The 18988-nt window shown below is 51.0% G+C and overlaps 1 protein-coding gene across 6 annotated transcripts in view; it reads right to left on the bottom strand.

Annotated features, from left to right (window-relative positions):
• Positions 1-1197: 1197 nt before the first annotated feature.
• The window catches only part of LOC122544710 (zinc finger and BTB domain-containing protein 7B-like), a 92786-nt gene continuing 74995 nt past the window's right edge, over positions 1198-18988 (bottom strand). For 4 of the 6 annotated variants that reach the window (XM_043683995.1, XM_043683996.1, XM_043683999.1 and 1 more), the window contains 2 exons: positions 14748-15817; positions 10220-12472 (listed from right to left, as the gene is read on the bottom strand). In XM_043683995.1, the coding sequence (XP_043539930.1) occupies positions 11422-12472; positions 14748-15808 (2112 nt within the window). In that variant the 5' untranslated portion in view covers positions 15809-15817 and the 3' untranslated portion in view covers positions 10220-11421. The other 2 variants (XR_006310457.1, XR_006310455.1) reach the window with 2 other exon arrangements.

The following is an 18988-nucleotide window of genomic DNA, read 5'->3' as shown; positions in this document are numbered from 1 at the left end:
AAAGGAGCAGCCTGTTACAGCCAGAAATTGCCAGCACTTGGCTCATATCCCTCCAAACCCTTCCTATTCATGTCCCCATCCAGATGCCTTTTAAATGCTGTCATTGTACCGGCCTCCACCACTTCCTCTGGCAGCTCATTCCATACACGTACCACCCTCTGTGTGAAAAAGTTACCCCTTAGGTCTCTTTTATATCTTTCCCCTCTCACCCTAAACCTATGCCCCTCTAGCTCTGGACTCCCCCACCCCAGGGAAAAGACCTTGCCTATTTATCCTATCCATGCCCCTCTTGATTTTACAAACCTCTATAAGATCACTCCTCAGCCTCTGACACTCCAGGGAAAATAGCCCCAGCCTATGCAGCCTCTCCCTATAGCTCAAATCCTCTGAATCTGGCAACATCCTTGTAAATCGTTTCTGAACCTTTTCCAATTCCACAACACCTTTCCGACTGGAAGGAGAACTGAATTGCACACAATATTCCAACAGTGGCCCAACCAACGTCCTGTACAGCCGCAACATGACCTCCCAACTCCTGGACTCAATGCTCTGACCAATAAAGGAAAGCATACCAAACGCCTTCTTCACTATTCTATTACCTGCGACTCCACTTTCAAGGAGCTATGAACCTGCACTTCAAAGTCTCTTTGCTCAGCAACACTCCCCAGCACCTTACCATTAAGTCCTGCCCTGATTTGCTTTCCCAAAATGCAGCACCTCACATTTATCTAAGTTAAACTCCATCTGCCACTCCTCAGCCCATTGGCCCATCTGGAAAGATCCTGTTGTAATCTGAGGTAACCTTCTTTGCTGTCCGCTACACCTCCCATTTTGGTGTTATCTGCAAACTTACTAACTATACCTCTTATGCTCACATCCAAATAATTTATATAAATGATGAAAAGCAGTGGACCCAGCACTGATCCTTGTGGCGCTCCACTGGTCACAGGCCTCCAGTCTGAAAAGCAACCCTCCACCTCTGTCTCTGATCTCTCTTTCTTACTCTGCACCCTCTCTGAGTTGTAACCCCGCATTCCACGCTCTCTCTAATGTGCTTCTTCGCTGTCCACTACATCTCCAACTTTGGAGGTGGCAGTTGCCCGAGGGTAGAATCGAACCCAGGTCCTTGGCGCCGTGAGGCAGCAGCGCTAACCACTGAGCCACTATGATGCCCTGGCATGGTATGACCCAACCATACCGGGGTCTCTCTCCTGCCGTTGGGCGTGTGTCGGAAGGATAGGTGTGCAACTTGACTTGTTGGGTGGCTTTGTGAGCGTGCCTTTTCTGTGGACGTCAAGTCCCTGGATTGGGAGCCTCAGGGTCGTGACTCCGTGTGCCACCGCAGACCTGAGGGAGAGAAGTCTCTGTCGGTAAGATGAAACCTGAAGTGGGAGAGAGAGCAGTTGAGCACAACAGCCAATTCCTGTGTGGTCCATTGTAAGAGAGAATCCAGAACACTAACACACACATTCACACACACAACACGCCCCCTTCTTGTTCAAGTTCCTTTGACCCTCGTTTGAACCAATGCTTGCTCCCTCTCTAGGGTTCTACTGCACTGACTGCTACCAGCACATGAACAACATCTGTTCAATCTGCATGGGACCACTGGCATACCAAGGAGACATTGATGAGGAGGTGTAAGTACCATGAATGTCGCTTTTCGAATCACCGACGTGTTTTCCTTTAGACTTGCGGCTATCACTGAGGCAGCATGTGTGATTGGCCCCTAAACACTCCTTTTGAAGATGGCTGTGTACCGTCTTGGAGAAACAGAGCAGTCCCCCGTGTGGTGCAGGGGCTCCCTTGTATTGTCAGGGAGGGAGCTCAAGGCTTTGGACCCTGTCTGTGGTTTACTGCGAAGATTGGGTTCTTTTGGAGTCCGATGTCAGGTTTGTTAGCAACATTCAATATTTGCGCTGCGGTAAGAACTCAGCCTTGGAAAGAGTCCGGGATCACAGACCTCAGGGCGAACCCACCCTAACCTGCACATCCCTGGACACTATGGGACAATTTGCCACGGCCAATCCGTCTAATCTGCACATCCCTGGGCACTATGGGACAATATAGCACGGCCAATCCACCCTAACCTTCACATCCCTGGGGCACTATGAGACAATTTAGCATGGCCAATCCACCCTAACCTGCACATCCCTGGGCACTACGTGACAATTTAGCATGGCCAATCCACCCTAACCTGCACATACGAGGACACTACGGATAATTTCTTATGGCCAATCCATACTAACCTGCACATCTTTGGACAGCGAGAGGAAACCAGCGATCCCAGATGAAACCCATGCAGTCACGGGGAGAACGCGCAAGCTGCACTCAATCACCAAGGCTGGAATTGAATCAAGTGCCTGGCAGCGATGCTAACCGCTGAACCAGCATGCCACCCACCTCCTCCGCCTGACACTGCTCGCCTTTTGGTGCCCGTTTGAAGGGGGCGGGTGCGGGGGGAAGAAGAGGGATCTTGCTGTGCACTGATGTCACACTATCGCAGGGATGTTGAGCGGGAGGGATGTGAAGTTTATTGGCAGAGAGGCCATACGTGTTCCCCCTCTCAGAGTGAGTGGCCTTGCGAAACCTTAAATCCCCACCCTCTTCTCCCCACCCCGTCTCCCCCATCCCCAGGGACTCCAGCGACTCTGGCAAAGTGCAACTGTGGCTCAGCGCCCTGGAAAAAATGAAGAGCCGGCAGGACAAGGCCAAGCAGGAACGGAGGGAGCTGCGCGCCCTCCTGAAGCGGAGGATCAGGGCCGCACTCTACGAGGACCTGGCCATCACCGGGGAGAAGCAGGCCGCTCTCAAGGCTGCCCTCTTCGGACGGGAGTCCACAGGCCCTTCCAGCGATGGCCTGGAGTCCACAGTCCCCGGGCGACGCAGTGACAAAAGGTAACAGCACCAAGGAAATGTCAGGAGGAACCTTTCGCACGAGGAGCCCATTATGTGCGGCCAGGGTGGTTAAGATGGCTTGCTTTCATTGCTCACACCTAGGAGCTGGTACGGCATGTTCAGGTCAAACAGAAGGCATCCTCTAGAGAACTGTGTCTAGTTCTGGCTTCCTTGTTACAGGAAGGATATTGCAATTTTTGAGGTTTTTGCACTGAAGACGTATATACTTAATGGCAAGGTCCTAGGGAGTGTTGCTGAACAAAGAGACCTTCTAGTGCAAGTCCATTCGGATGTGAGCATAAGAGGTACAGTTGGTACATTTGCAGATGACATCAAAATCGGAGGTGTGGTGGACAGCAAAGATTACCTCAGATTACAACAGGATCTGGACCAGATGGGCCAATGGGCTGAGAAGTGGCAGATGGAGTTTAATTCAGATAAATGCGAGGTGCTGCATTTTGGGAAAGCAAATCTTAGCAGGACTTATACACTTAATGGTAAGGTCCTAGAGAGTGTTGCTGAACAAAGAGACCTTGGAGTGCTGATTCATAGCTCCTTGAAAGTGGAGTCGCAGGTAGATAGGATAATGAAGGCGGTGTTTGGTATGCTTTCCTTTATTGGTCAGAGCGTTGAGTACAGGTGTTGGGAGGTCATGTTGCAGCTGTACAGGACATTGGTTAGACCACTGTTGGAATATTATGTGCAATTCTGGTCTCCCTGCTATAGGAAGGAAGTTGTGAAACTTGTAAGGGTTCAGAAAAGATTTACAAGGGTTGGAGGATTTGAGCTATAGGGAGAGGCTGAACAGGCTGGGCCTGTTTTCTCTGGAGCGTCGGAAGCTGAGTGGGTGACCTTATAGAGGTTTATAAAACCTATAAGGAGCATGGATAGGGTGAATAGACAAGGTCTTTTCCCTGGGGTGGGGGAGTCCAGAACTAGAGGACATAGGTTTAGGGTGACAGGGAGACCTAAGAGGCAACTTTTTCACACAGAGGGTGGTGCATGTATGGAATGAGCTGCCAGAGGATGTGGTGGAGGCTGGTACAATTGCAACATTTAAAAGGCATCTGGATGGGTATATGAATAGGAAGGGTTTAGAGGGATATGGGCCGGGTGCTGGCAGGTGACACTAGATTGTGTTGGGATATCTGGTCAGCGTGGACAAGTTGGACCGAAGGGTCTGTTTCTGTACATCTCTATGACTCTATTTGTCGCTCTGGTTGTGGCTCAGGTTGTAAGTTTGTTTGCTGAGCTGATAGGTTTGTTCTCAGACATTTCGTCACCACGCTGGGTAACATCATCAGTGAGCATCTGGTGAGGCGCTGGTGTTATGTCTTGTTTTTTATTTATGTGCCTTGGTCCGTTAACGTGGGTTATATCATTTCCAGTTCTTTTTCCCCAAAGGTTGGTGAATGGGGTCCAAATCAACGTGTTTATTGATGGAGTTCCGCTTTGAAGGCCGGATATTAAATGCGTCGATCTGGACCCCGTTTACCCACCTCTGAGAAAAAGAACTGGAAATGAAATCACCCACTGCAACAGACTAAGATGCATAAATAGAAAGCAGGATAGAACACCAGCGCTTCACTGGTGGCTCACTGATGATGTTACCCAGCATGGTGACAAAACATCTGAGAGCACATCTACCAGCTCAGCGAGCAAACATACAACCCAGGTCAGCTAATTATTAAGCTGGAGAGAGTTCAGAAGAGATTTACCGGCATGTTGCTATCAGCGGAGGGGTTTGGCTTCGAAGGAGTGGTTGGGATTCTTTTCTTTTCACTGCAGCGCAGGTATTGATGTTTATAAAATCACAAGGGGCATACATAATGGCAGGTGTCTTTTCCCTAGAGTGGGGGATTTCAAGATGAGGGGGGGCATATATTTAAGCTGAGAGGAGAAAGGTTTAAAGACTCAAGCAATTTAAAAAATTATACAAAGTGGTTAGTGTGTGGAAAGAACTTCCAGAGGAAGAGGTATCAAGTTATGTTTAAAAAGACATTTGGATAAGCATATGAACAGGAAATGTTTGGAGGGATATGGGACAGGCGCAGGCAGGTGGGACTAGATTAGTTTGGGATTATAGTCAGCACGGACTGGTTGAAGTGTCTGTTTGCGTGCTGCGAGACTCTATAAACTGATTCACCCTTCCCCCCCCCCCCCACCTCTCAAAATAAAGCCATTGGGATGGGGGCCTGGGGTGAAGGGCCTCGGATTTCTACTCCCCCTTCGACCCGCTCAGAATTTAACAGTTTCAGACAGAGTACAGGTCGTCCGTGCGCTGTAGCATTGGCTGCCTCATCAAGCAACAGGGTGGCACAGGAGCTGACAAGCCCCTCCGCTTGGTCATAGAATCCCTGGTGTGGAAGCAGGCCATTTGGCCCATTGAGTGCACACCGACCCTCCGAAGAGCATCCCACTCGGCACGGACTGGTTGGGCCATAGGGTCTGTTTCCATGCTGTGCGACTCTGTGAAAGGGATAGGTCGGGTAAGCGGAATAATGGAGCACAATGTAAGAAAACATGGGAGTGTCCATTTTGGCAAGGAGGATAGCGACAAAGCATACTATTAAAATGGTGAGAGCTCCGAGGTGCAGAGAGATCTGGGCATCCTAGTGCATTAATCACGAAAGATTGGTGCATGGCTACGGCAAGTAATTTGGAAAACCAATGCAGGGTGTCCCTGATTTGCAAATGTCCGATTTACTAATGCGATCCCATTCATGGTCAGAACATTTCAATTCAGACTGTGTCATTTGGGAGACCACCCCGCCAAAATAAAACTGCTGGCTATGGATGGACTTGAGGATTGGAACCACTTGAAAAACACCACAACCGAGATGGAGGCATTTTTAATTGGGTTAAGGGAACTGAGGAATAAGGAACCAATGAAAAAAAATGTTCTCTGATCGAATGGAAGGAAAAGATCAAAAAGATTGAGTTACTGTTGAACAGGCTCAACAAGATGGCTAAATGGGCCTCCTTCTGTGTAACAGGCTGGAGAAGGGGCTGAATGGCCTCCCATTCCTGTGTAACAGGCTGGAGAAGGGGGCTGAATGGCCTCCCATTCCTGTCTAACAGGCTGGAGAAGGGGGCTGAATGGCCTCCCATTCCTGTCTAACAGGTTGGAGAAGGGGCTGAATGGCCTCCCATTCCTGTATAACAGGCTGGAGAAGGGGGCTGAATGGCCTCCCATTCCTGTCTAACAGGTTGGAGAAGGGGCTGAATGGCCTCCCATTCCTGTCTAACAGGTTGGAGAAGGGGGCTGAATGGCCTCCCATTCCTGTCTAACAGGTTGGAGAAGGGGCTGAATGGCCTCCCATTCCTGTGTAACAGGCTGGAGAAGGGGGCTGAATGGCCTCCCATTCCTGTCTAACAGGTTGGAGAAGGGGGCTGAATGGCCTCCCATTCCTGTCTAACAGGTTGGAGAAGGGGGCTGAATGGCCTCCCATTCCTGTGTAAAAGGCTGGAGAAGGGGGCTGAATGGCCTCCCATTCCTGTCTAACAGGTTGGAGAAGGGGGCTGAATGGCCTCCCATTCCTGTGTAACAGGCTGGAGGAGGGGGGGCTGAATGGCCTCCCATTCCTGTGTAACAGGCTGGAGGAGGGGGCTGAATGGCCTCCCATTCCTGTCTAACAGGTTGGAGGAGGGGGCTGAATGGCCTCCCATTCCTGTCTAACAGGTTGGAGAAGGGGGCTGAATGGCCTCCTGTTCCTGTGCAACAGGTTGGAGGAGGGTGTGCTAAATGGCCTCCTGTTCCTGTGTAACAGGCTGGAGGAGGGGGCTGAATGGCCTCCTGTTCCTGTGTGTAACAGGTTGGAGGAGGGTGTGCTAAATGGCCTCCTGTTCCTGTGTAACAGGCTCAGGTAGGGGGGGCTGAATGGCCTCCAGTTCCTGTGTAACAGGCTCAGGTAGGGGGGGCTGAATGGCCTCCAGTTCCTGTGTAACATGCGCGAGTGGTCGCTGAACATGGCTCAGAAACCCTTGTGAACTTCACTTATGGAAACGGTTCATCTCTCAACATTTCTTTTCCGCCCGCCCCTACTTTCCCTGCTCCCACCTCCCCTTGCACCCACTCCCACCCCGGCCCGGCAGCGAGAGCGAGCCGGATTTCGGGTACCAGGAGAAATCGCCGGAGGAGGAGACGAGCCCGGAGGAGCCGTACGACCCCAGCGAGTTCATCACCAAGAGGAGCAGCCGGGACCTGGTCACGGTGGCCGACCTGGAGCGGGCAGAGCGGCGGGGGGGCCAGCGGCAGGATACGCCCTCCCTCAGTGGCAGTGACAGCGGCAGTGAGGCTGGCTCCCTGAGGGACGTGCGCGTGGACACGCCCAGCAGCAGTGGCACCGCTGTCACTGCTCAGGCGCAAACGCCCCTGACCTACACCCACATGGACGAGGACTGGAAACTGGTCCTGCCCAAACTCAAATAGGGCTGACGGGGGGAGGGGGGAAGGGAGGGAGTCACGTTTACCTAAGTTATACACAGCAGATATTGTCGGGGTGGGGAAGGGAGGGAGGGAGTCACGTTTACCTAAGTTATACACAGCAGATGTTGTCGGGGTGGGGAAGGGAGGGAGTCACGTTTACCTAAGTTATACACAGCAGATATTGTCGGGGTGGGGAAGGGAGGGAGTCACGTTTACCTAAGTTATACACAGCAGATATTGTCGGGGTGGGGAAGGGAGGGAGTCACGTTTACCTAAGTTATACACAGCAGATATCAGTGGGGGATGTGGGGGAAGGGAGGGAGTCACGGTTACCTAAGTTATACACAGCAGACAAATACAGGTCCAAGGGAAATAACTGCACTCCATCACCCCTTATTCCCTATGGTCCAATAGGGTGATGGCAGTGGAGCAGCTGGAACAGGGGAGCGGCAATGTCAGACCGCGCCACTATAAATGCCTCCATCTGAATAAAATAATATTTGATCGTCATTGACTGGTTGAGAACTTGTTCTTGTTGTGACACAGAGAGTGGGGGGGGGTAGAGAGAGAAATTAAAGTTGCACGCAATCAGGACAAAACTTCAAGAATGCCGTATCTTGGGAGGGGTGCAACAATTTACTCTGCGGGAGACAAGGGCTCCCACTTTCTCTCCACCGCACCCCGCCGAAGAAATTAAAATAAAACATTTAATGATCTGGAATGAATCACAACCGAGCTGATAAACTGAGAGACACTCGTGAAAAGCGGCTGAGAGATCAAAATTTATTTCCACTACCCATCAGTGATAAACAGGCCACCATCATTAAGGCACATTCTTTATCGTTTTAAAAAGAAATCAGTATTTACAGCCAGCACAGGAACGCACGCGCACACACAAAAAAAATTAAAATCATCTTGCATGATAACAAGTGCATTCTTAATGTCAAAAACGCCAAAATCTCATCCTGCAACCTAATAAAAATTCTTGATGTCAAATCAAATCTCTCTTGGAAGGGTCAAAAACTTGCGAGGAATGTCCTGTGCCACAAGACCACGGGGATCTGGACCCCGGTGTGGTACAGCCTGCAAAGCCGGGTTGCTGGGCAGAAACCCGGGTGGAGGTGGGGGTTGGGGGGGGGGAAGCTATACATCAAACAAACAAATGAACAAAACTCAATAAGGTGCACAAAGGAATCCCCTCCAAAAATCAGGTCCACAGGCTGGAGAGGTAAAATTAAGCTAAAAGGGGTTGGGGGGGGGACACACGTATTAGAGGTTAAAGTGCAACTAGGCTATGGTCTAAACACCGAACAGAAAGACTGACAGTGCAGCAAGTGCAAGAGTCGGAGCTATGCTCCAATGGTCAAGTTCAACATCGTCAAGGGCACCAGCCTCCTACTACCCTCAGTGGGAGGTACCTCTTTACAGAAAACCTCAAATAATTTCCAGCATTTGCAAGCCCACTACCACTCACCGCGCATACATTCCATTCCCAGCAGTATCACCCACCCCAACCCCGGGGAGGAGGGAAGGGGGTATTGTCCAGGGGTCCAGCCAAATTCAGCCACCGAGTCTGCCCCTGCCGTGCCTCTCAGCACAGTCACCCACACCTGCCATGCTGGCAGCTCCTTTAGGACAGTGTGGGAGACACCCCCCCCCCCCCCCCCCACCCCCAGCATGGACCCCGCACCCAAGACCCGGCGTTTTTAAAACGAACCTTTGCCCTCCTCGACCGGGATGCAATTCTCCATCCAGGGTCAGAAAGCAAGGGGGGGAAACAGGGCACAAGGTCAGGGACAGGGGAAAGCTCCCTCTACACTGTCCCCCTCATCAAACACTCTCAGGACAGGGACAACACTGGGTTAGGTACAGAGTAAAGCTCCCTCTACACTGTGCCTCCATCCCAGGGACAGGGACAGCACCGGGTTAGATACAGAGTAAAGCTCCCTCTACACTGTCCCCCCTATCCCAGGGAGAACATGGGATTAGATACTGGGAACATTACCAAACCTCCCCGAGCTCCATAAGAAAACAAAAAGTGCTTTTTGACATTTCTTTGTCAGGCTGAGGGGTGTGTGGCCCTGACCAACAGTCCCCCCCACCAAGAACATGGGATTAGATACTGGGAACATTACCAAACTCCCCCGAGCTCCATAAGAAAACAAAAAGTGCTTTTTGACATTTCTTTGTCAGGCTGAGGGGTGTGTGGCCCTGACCAACAGTCCCCCCCACCATTAAAATGATGTCACAGTGTCCGGTAAACGCGGGCGGACCAACGCCCCGCAGTCCTGGTTCACCATTGGGTGAGCAGTGACCGGGAGCCGTCGTCCGCCACTTGCATTGGTTTGGAACCGGGAAAGTGCACACTGGGCAAACTGCATGCCTCCAGGGAGAGGGGGAGGGCGGGGGGAAAGGAGTTGGAGAGGGAAGGAGAAAGAGAGAAAGAGAAAGAGCATTAAAAAGAGGCAGCAGTCTACAGCAGACAATCAAACAGATATATCTGAAAAGATTCAAGATTTCAAAACCTTGTGTATCGTATAAAAGGTTCAATTTCCGATCAGTAATTAAATAAAGTTGTTACTATATTTGCTGATAATATTTCACATTCACACACATGCATAGGGCAGCAACATTTATAACTTTTAATATACTTTTATACATAATTTAAAATATATTAATATTTCAAATCTACCTTCACTCTCATCACCCTGAGGACAGGTGATAAACTAGTGGAATCACATCTGTTTTCTCAATGGTTCAGAATTTTATTTTTGTTTTGGTGAGCTGGTTCTGCAAGTGGTTACTAACCGCAAGCAGGGGCGCAGAGTTCTTGGTGAGAGCTGTGCTCGATTCTCCAGAGAGGAGGAATGATTGATTGTGTGTATGTGTGTCGGGGGGGGGGGGGGAATTCAGCGGGGAAGGTGTGACGAAGAACAAAGGCCAAACGGAGACCATCCTGTGGATTTGGAAACGATGGCTACGCTGGCTGGACATGTAGAGCCAAGTGCAAATGCTTCGCCCTTTTCGGAAACGGCAGGTCAGCAAAGCCCAGGAGTGGCAGGTCCTCACCCGCACCACATGATGCAACAATTGCACCAACGTGAGCCAACTCTAACTCTCCGGAGAAAGTTGCTTGGCAGCTTGTGTGTGTCTCCCGCTCGCTCCCCTGGACTGCCTGATACCAGTACCCATCAGGGGCGACATTCCTCCAGGGATGTGCCCGATGCTTGTGCCTGTGTGCTGGGCATCACATCAGACACAAATGGCTTCTCGCTGCCAAAGTGAGAACATTCAAAAACATGTAACGCCCAATTATCTCAGACATACATACACACAGTCACAGGTACAGACATATACATACATATCAGATGCTCGCACATTTTCACACCTCCACGCACACATTCACTCAGCCACACATTCGCACATTTACAAAAGCACACACACACACATTCACTCACTCACCAAATGCAGACACAAATATTTACACACGTGTACACATTCATTCACACAAATGCATGCACACACACGCACATTTAAACATGTACAAAGACATTGACTCAGAATCAAATGCATACATATTTACACATGCGTACACATTCACACAAACATATGTGCACACACTTGCACATTTACACAAGTACACACAATTTCTACCGCATACACATAACATGCAGACTTACACACACATTCATGCACACAAACACATGCATGCTTGTACACTTGCACAAGTCCACGCACATTCACTCAGACACACAAACACATGCACACACTGTACACTCGCATGTACACATTCACTCAGACACATACAAGTACACACGCTCACTTGCACTTTACGCAAGTATACACACATTCACTTAGACATATACAAACACACACAAAAACAGTGTTTCATTGCAAAAGTTGCCACTTATCCCAGAAACATTAAAAAGGTGCATAGAGGCAGACACTTGTCCTGAACGGCTTAAAGCATATTTTAAAAAAACCCTGCCTCCCACAGCCTGCTTCACAGTCCCACTGAAGCAGATAATATGCAAAGGTTTGAGCAGGGGAGTTTTGCAGCAATCTATAAAAAAATATAACTGTGCTTGGTCAGATTATGAGGGATCCACCAGGATGTCTTCCCCTGGCTGACTATTCCACTTGACAGTGCTGTGGCCCCAAACTCGCAAGTCATCCTGGTCACTGTCTCCTTCTGTTTGTGGGGGCTCCACTGTCATCCTGTATCGCTCTGGGAATGTGCCGTCTAGTCCCAGAGGTGCCCCCCTGATCCTGTATCCCTCGGGAAAGGTACAATCTATTGCCAGAGGCTCCTTCTTGATCCTGTATCCCTCTGGAAATTTCCTGCTGATCCCCAAGGGCTCCTTCTTGATCCCATATCCCTCTGGGATCGCACCATCAATCCCTGGGGACTCGCTCCTGATCCCATATCCCTCTGGGAAATTCCTATCTGCCCCCGAGGGCTCCTTCTTGATCCCATATCCCTCTGGGATCGCACCATCAATCCCTGGGGACTCGCTCCTGATTCCATATCCCTCCGGGAATTTCCTGTCTGTCCCCGAGGGCTCCCTTTTGATCCCATAGTCCTCTGGGAATGCACCGTCGATTCCTGGGGATTCCCTCTTGATCCCATATCCCTCCGGGAATTTCCTGTCTGTCCCCGAGGGCTCCCTCTTGATCCCATAGTCCTCTGGGAATGCACTGTCGATTCCCGGGGTTTCCTTCTCAATTCCATATTCCTCTGGGAATGCACCGTCTATTCCATGGGTCTCCCTCTTGATCCTGTATCCCTCTGGGAAGACACAGTCCATTCCTAGGGTCTCTCTCTCGATCCTGTACTCCTCTGGGAAGGTGCCATCCATTCCTGAGTGCTCCCAGTTGACCAGGTGCTCCTGTGGTCCCTGGCTGTCACCCCGGCGCTTCCTGGTGCGGATCTCCAGACAGTTCTGGCCCTTCAGGTGTCGCTGGAGATGGTCAATACGTACAAAGGCCTTCCGGCACTGGCTGCACTCAAAGGGCCTGTCCCCAGTGTGGAGCCGGGCGTGGTTCTTCAGGTCATAGCTGTGGAGGAAGCGAGCATCACAGCAGGTGCATGAGTACGGCCTCTCGCCCGTGTGTTTCCTCATGTGAATCTTCAGCTTGTCATTCCTGCGGATTCCGAGATGGGCACGAGACCGCGAGGGGAAAACAAGAGGAAGACAGGGTTCAGAACAAGCACAGTTTCCCACGGGTCGCCGCAGTCTAATCCCCCCCTACACCTGTCCCCAAATGGAACCCTGTGCTTCCCCCAACACCCCTCCTCCCACCTCATCCCCCAACCCTGTGCTACTCCTGGAACACGAGGGGGCAATGCGATGCCTCTCATGGCCAAATATCCAACCACCACTGGGCGGCACAGTGGTTAGCACCGCTGCCGCACAGAGCCGGGGACCCGGGTTCAATTCAGCCTCAGGGCAACTGTGCAAACTCCACACAGACATTGTCCCCCCCCCCCCCGTATCTACATGGATTTCCTCCGGGTGCTCCGGTTTCCTCCCACAGTCCAAAAGGTGAGTAGGTTAGGGTGGATTGGCCATGCTAAATTGTCCCGTAGTGCCCAGGGATGTGCAGGTTAGGTGCTAAATTGTCCCGTAGTGTCCAGGTATGTGCAGGTTAGGGTGGATTGGTCATGCTAAATTGTCCCATAGTGCCCAGGGATGTGCAAGTTCGGGTGGATTGGCCACGTTACATTGTCCCATAGTGCCCAAGGATTGCAGGCTAAGGTGGGTTAGCCAAGGAAATGTGGTGTTACGGGGATAGGATGTGGGATTGGAGGGGGTCGAGCAGAAAGCTCTTTGAAGGGTCGAAGGGGGAAATGGCCTCTTTATGCACTGTAGGGATTCTATAATTCATTGCTCTGGCCCACTGAAGCCATGATGTGAAACAAGGCAATGCTAATACTGGGTGGAGGGGTCATCTGCACCTCAGGGATTCAAGGAGGCAGCTCCGCACCCCCCCCAAGGAGGCAAATAGGGATGGGCAATAAATTAGATTAGATTAGATTAGATTACTTACAGTGTGGAAACAGGCCCTTCGGCCCAACAAGTCCACACCGCCCCGCCGAAGCGCAACCCACCCATACCCTTACGTTTACCCCTTACCTAACACTACGGGCAATTTAGCATGACCAATTCACCTGACCTGCACATCTTGGGACTGTGGGAGGAAACCGGAGCACCCAGAGGAAACCCATGCCAAGCATCACATTACAAAAAATAAATGGGAAAATAACTCAGTCCTGGTTTTAGTTGAAAAAGATACAGGGGAGATTGTGGGTTCGTGGTACTGAGTTAGATGATCGGCCATTATCATATTGAGTGGTGGAGGCTCTGGGGGCAGGCAACAAAATGGCAGAGGGAAGAGGACAGAAAGCAAAGAAGGGGAATGAGATGAGGCGGAAGGAAGGAAAGGAAAGAAATGGGGTTGGAGGGAGCTGAGGCATGGGGAGATGGGCTGGCTGTGAGGTGACGGATCACAAGAAGGGTAGGTGGGAGAGAATATGGAGGCTGGATGTAAGTTTGCTTGCTGAAAGGTGTATTTTCAGATGTTTTGTCACCATCACATCACTGATGACGTCACCTAGTATGGTGACGAAACGTCTGAAAATGAACCTTCCAGCTCAGCGAGCAAACCTACATCCAGAACTTCAACCTGAGTTACAAACTTTCTCAACACCCGTTAGTATAGGGGCTTCAGAGCATCCGGACAGACAGTGGGAGGGATAGGAAAGAAGGCAAGCAGATGAGGAAGGGAAAAGGGAGAGAGAGATAGATAGAGAGAGATTGAGAGAGAGTGGTGGGTGGGCAAGAATCAGTAAAGAAGGGAGAGGGAGACAGCTGGGAGAGAGAGGGACACAATACATTCAAACGTGGGAAGTGAGAGAGTTGAGAAGAATGAGACAGGGAAGAGGGAAAGACAGAGAGAGATATTGGGATGGAGGGGATGGGGAGACATAAGGAGACAGGGTGATAGTGAGGGAACAAAGCTGTTGGAAAGAAGACAAGGACAAAGTGGATAAGATGGAGAGGGTGGTGGTGGGAACAGAGAGGGCGACAGAAAAAGAGAAAGTGTGTGAGGGAGATATAGTGTGACAGAGAGCGAGAAGCGAGAGAGAGAGAGAAAGAAAAAGAGAGACGAACATTTAAGAGAGAGATGAAAAGTGCGAGTGAGAGGGAAAGAGAGAAAGAGAGACGAACATATGAGTAAGAGAGAGTGAAGAAAAGTGCGAGTGAGAGAGAGAGGGAGAGAGTGCGAGAGAGAGAGCCAGAGAAAGTGCGACCGGGGGGAGCACAAGAGGGTAGTCTGGCTAGTAAAAGGGTGAGTGTAACCAGCTCTCCCTATCTTGACCCACGTCACGTTGCCTGCAGTGCAGAGAACGACATACCTGGTGAAGCGGACGCCACAGACCTGGCAAGCGAACGGCTTCTCACCGGTATGGGTGCGGATGTGCCGCGGGAGCTTGCCCGCTCCGTGGATGACCTTGTGGCAGATGGGGCACTCCTGGGGCATCTGCGACTTCCTGCGGCGGGTCCCTGGGGCCCTGTCGAGCGCGGAAAGTGGCCCGTCGCTGAGGAGACCGTTGCTGACCAGGCTCAGGTAAGTGGAGGCGGGTAGCTCGGCGCTCTCTTCGTCGCCGGCGAGAGGGAGGAGAGGGGAGGAGGAGGGGGCCAGCTGGTGACAAGACAGTCCCCCTCCCTCCTCGGCGAGGAAACCCCCATCCCCCTCGCCCTCCTGCTGGCCGCCAGCCCCGGGGCTGCACTCCTGCTCTCCCAGGCAAGCCTCTGGGTGCCTCCGGTCCAGCTCGGCGTCTGTATCCATGGAGGTCTGCAGCGGCTGGACAATCCGGTACAGGCTCCTGCCGCGGTGGTTCAGCGAGAGACGGGGCGGCTTCTTGGGCCTCTTGCGGCGCCGGACCTTGGGCACCTCCAGCGTCTGTAGATCGGCCGCGGCAGCCACTGCTGCTGCCTCCTCCTGGGCAGGACCTTCCGGGTACAGGCTGGCTCCGGCGTAGATGGCTGGTGGGTCAGGGGTGGGCTGCGGTGGCTCAGAGGCGCCACTGCTCTGCAGGATGTCAGCGCAGGCATCGGTCACGCACTGGATCTCCAGCAGGCGGGCCGCCTGCAGCACCTCCCTCATGTCCGAGCTGCTGACCGTCAGAGTGGCCGTGTAGGCAAACTCCAGGAGGGCACCCAGCACCCGGGGACGCACAAAGTCCAGCTCGCAGACGTCCCGCTGGCCTCGGAAGGGCCTGGCGGTGAACAGCTTCCTGAAGTACTGGCTGCAGGCGGCCAGCACTGCCCGGTGAGTCTGGTACTCCAGCCCCTGAGCCACGATGGTCAGGTCGCAGAGCAGCCCCTTGCGCCTCTGCTCATTGAGGCTATGCAGCAGCTCGTTGCTGTGCTCCGGGAAAGGGATCCCAATCAGCTCGTCCTCGGCTGCTCCCATGTTGGACCCCTGCAGAGAACAGATACAGGCCGTTACCGGAGTCTGAATCCCTTTGTATGGCGCCCTGCATAGCCACAGGACTGGGCAGAGAGAACCATTGAGGGAGCATTGTGGTAACGTCACTGAGCTGGCAATCTCTCCCCACTAACCCTCTGGGGAAAAGGACTCTAGTCCCACCATGAGGAAATTTTAGTTCAATGAATAAAACATGGAGTTGAAAGCCATTCTTGCCAACGGTGACATAGAAAATACGTACAGGAGCAGGCCATTCGGCCCTTCGAGCCTGGTCTACCATGGCTGATCGTGCGATCTCAGTATCCCAGTCCCGCTTTCTCTCCACACCCCTTGATCCCTTTAGCTGCAAGCGCCACTCCCAACTCCCTCCCGAATATACCTAACGAGCTGGCCCCAACAGCTTTCAGTGGGAGAGAATTCCACATGTTCACAACTCTCCGAGTGAAGAAATGCTTCCTCATCTCAGTCCTGAATGGCTCACCCCTTATTCCTTCTTCTTAGACAATCACCCTCGATCTTCACTGAAATTCATTCAATTCCTTTCCGGAAGGAAATCTGTCGTCCTTACATGTCTGGCCTACAAAGTTTGCGCTGACGAATTAAGACAAACTCCTACCGTGCGCAGTTCTGGTCGCCACACTCGAGGAACAATGTGATTGCGTGACGTAGAGGCATGGTAGAGGCAGAGGAATTTCACCAGGATGTTGCCCAGTCAGGAGATATTCAGCAACGAAGAGAGACTAGATAGGCTGGGGCTGTTTTCCTAAGAGCAGAGGAGGCAGAGGGCAATGTTCTGATTGAGGTCTACCCTGTCTGTGGGGCATAGACAAGGTAGATAGTGAGAAACCTCTCCCTTTAGTAGAGGGGTCAATAACCACAGGGCATGGTTTTAAGATAAGGAGCAGGAGGGGATTTAAAAAAAAATGTATTCACATGATGAGGGCATTGCTGGCTAGGTTAGCATTTATTGTCCATCCCTACTTACCCAGGCTGTAGTTAAGAATTAACCACAGTGCTGTGGGTCTGGAGTGACATGTAGGCCAGACCAGGTGAGGATGTCACTCTCCTTCCCTAAAGGACGTTAGGGAACCAGACAGGGTTTTCCGACAATCAATTCACAGTCATCATTAGGCTCACGTTTCCAGATTTTTACTGAGTTCAAATTCCACCATCTGCCATGGCAGGCAGGATTCAAATGTTTGAGTCCGCAGGTCCCCAGAACATTAACAATTCCTTAATTATACCACTGGGCCATTGCCTCCCTTGGAAAAATCTTTTCACCAGGATGTTGCCAGGAATGGAGGGTTTGAGTTGTAAGAGTGGCTGGATAGGCTGGGACTTTTTCACAGGAGTGTAGGAGGTTGAGGGATGGCCTTATAGAGGTTTATAAAATCCTGAGGGGTATAGATCGGGTGAATAGCAAGAGTCTTTTCTCTAGGGTGGGGTAATTCAAGACTAGGGGGATTTTTTTAACGTGAGAGGCGAAAAATTTGAAGAAGTCATGGGGGCAATTTTCTTTTATTACACTGAGAATAGTGTGTGTGTGTGGAAGTGGGTACAGTTACAATGTTTAAAAGACATTTGGATTAATCCAAGAATAAGAAATGTTTGAAGGAACATGGACCAAGTGCAGGCAGATGGGCCTAGTTTAGTTTGAGATTATGGTTGGCAGGGACTGGTTGGACCAAAGGATCTGTTTCGTAGCTTTATGACTACCCAGAGGGCTGTGGGCATCTGGAACTCAATGCATAACAGGTTCATAGAGGTAGGAATTCTCAAGGCATCTAAGAAGCATTCAGATGAACACCTAAAACTCCATATCATCCAAGGCTAGGGGTCAAGTGCTAAAAAAAATAGGATTGGAGCTGATGACCAGACAGACATGATAGGCTGAAGGGCCTAGTACTCTGCCACTAAAAAAAAAACCTCTCTGACTCAACATGTGAATCCACAGCGGCGTGTTTCACTCTTAACGGCCTTCCGAAATGAGAAAGACGCTGAAGACAGACAACAAACACTTGTTTGGGTTGCTTCAGAAAGCAGTTAAGAATCTTCCAGACTGTTTTGGGCCTACAGAAAGCAACACATGGGCCAGGCCGGGTAAGGGACAGTACATTTCCTTCCCTAAACGGAGACTCCAGCATCTCTGCTGATCAGGTGCAGGCACAAACGTGCGGCTTCCCCAAATTGAGCGAGTGCTGGGTTGGCTCTCAAACCTGCAATTTTCTCCCTCATTTTAAAAGGAACTTCCTAATATTTTAGAAGTGAGACAGTGGGTTAGCATGTCCTTTTAAGAGAAAAATTCAAGGGCAATAGAAACGTGAACCGAGAAGGCTCTCCCTTTCATGGCAAGATGTTACTGGGCCTTTACCTCAATGTCCCTTTGCGTGGGTCGGAGGGAAAGAAATATTCAAAAAAGGGGGAAAAAATCAAGTCGGGTTTCAGAATCGGATGCCGAGGAAAGGTTGAAAAGAGGCCACCCCAGTGATGGTAAGGGTAAAAAGGACAGAAGTGGAAAAGTTAAATATCTCCCCCCCCCCCCCCGTTTCGTTCCAGGACAGATCCGAGCACTGAACTCACAGTGAAACAACTGCACTTTAACTCCTAGTTTCACATTTCGCTCAGCAAACAAGTACCGCAACCAAAATAAAGGTCGGCAAACTGGGGGAAATTTTCCAGTCAGAGTGCTTGACCATAACTTACTCACAGCTCTGGGCTTTCAGGAGTTGGAGAAAATTCAGACGACAGACAGCTATGCCTGACTTCCCCATGTTGCCAGCACACTGTCAATACAGCCTGGACTTGTATATTTAGAGTCACACAGGAAACCAGTTCCAAACTTTACAAACTGGATGTTTAGAGATTTTATGAAACAAATCAGAAATACCAAAAATCACAATTATTCTGCAGGACAGAAACAGGTCATTTGACCCCTCTGTGCTCCGTGCCAGTGTTCCTGCTCCACAGCAGCCTTCCCCCTCACACCCCTCTCTCTTCATTTCCATCCCTCTGCAGCTCCCTCCCCTCCAACCCCATACTCTCTATTCCTCCTGGGTTTATGCAGCTTTTCTCTCCACTGCATCTCTGTTACTGGCCTTGACCTATCTCTGCTGGACCAAACCCCACATTCTCCCCTGCTCCCCATGGGAGCGAGTTTCCCATTCT

Source organism: Chiloscyllium plagiosum, chromosome 51 (genome assembly GCF_004010195.1).
Source record: "Chiloscyllium plagiosum isolate BGI_BamShark_2017 chromosome 51, ASM401019v2, whole genome shotgun sequence".
NCBI classification, from domain to species: domain Eukaryota; kingdom Metazoa; phylum Chordata; class Chondrichthyes; order Orectolobiformes; family Hemiscylliidae; genus Chiloscyllium; species Chiloscyllium plagiosum.
The sequence above is the reverse complement of the archived record's forward strand: the minus strand, read 5'-3'. Positions and strand labels throughout refer to the sequence as shown.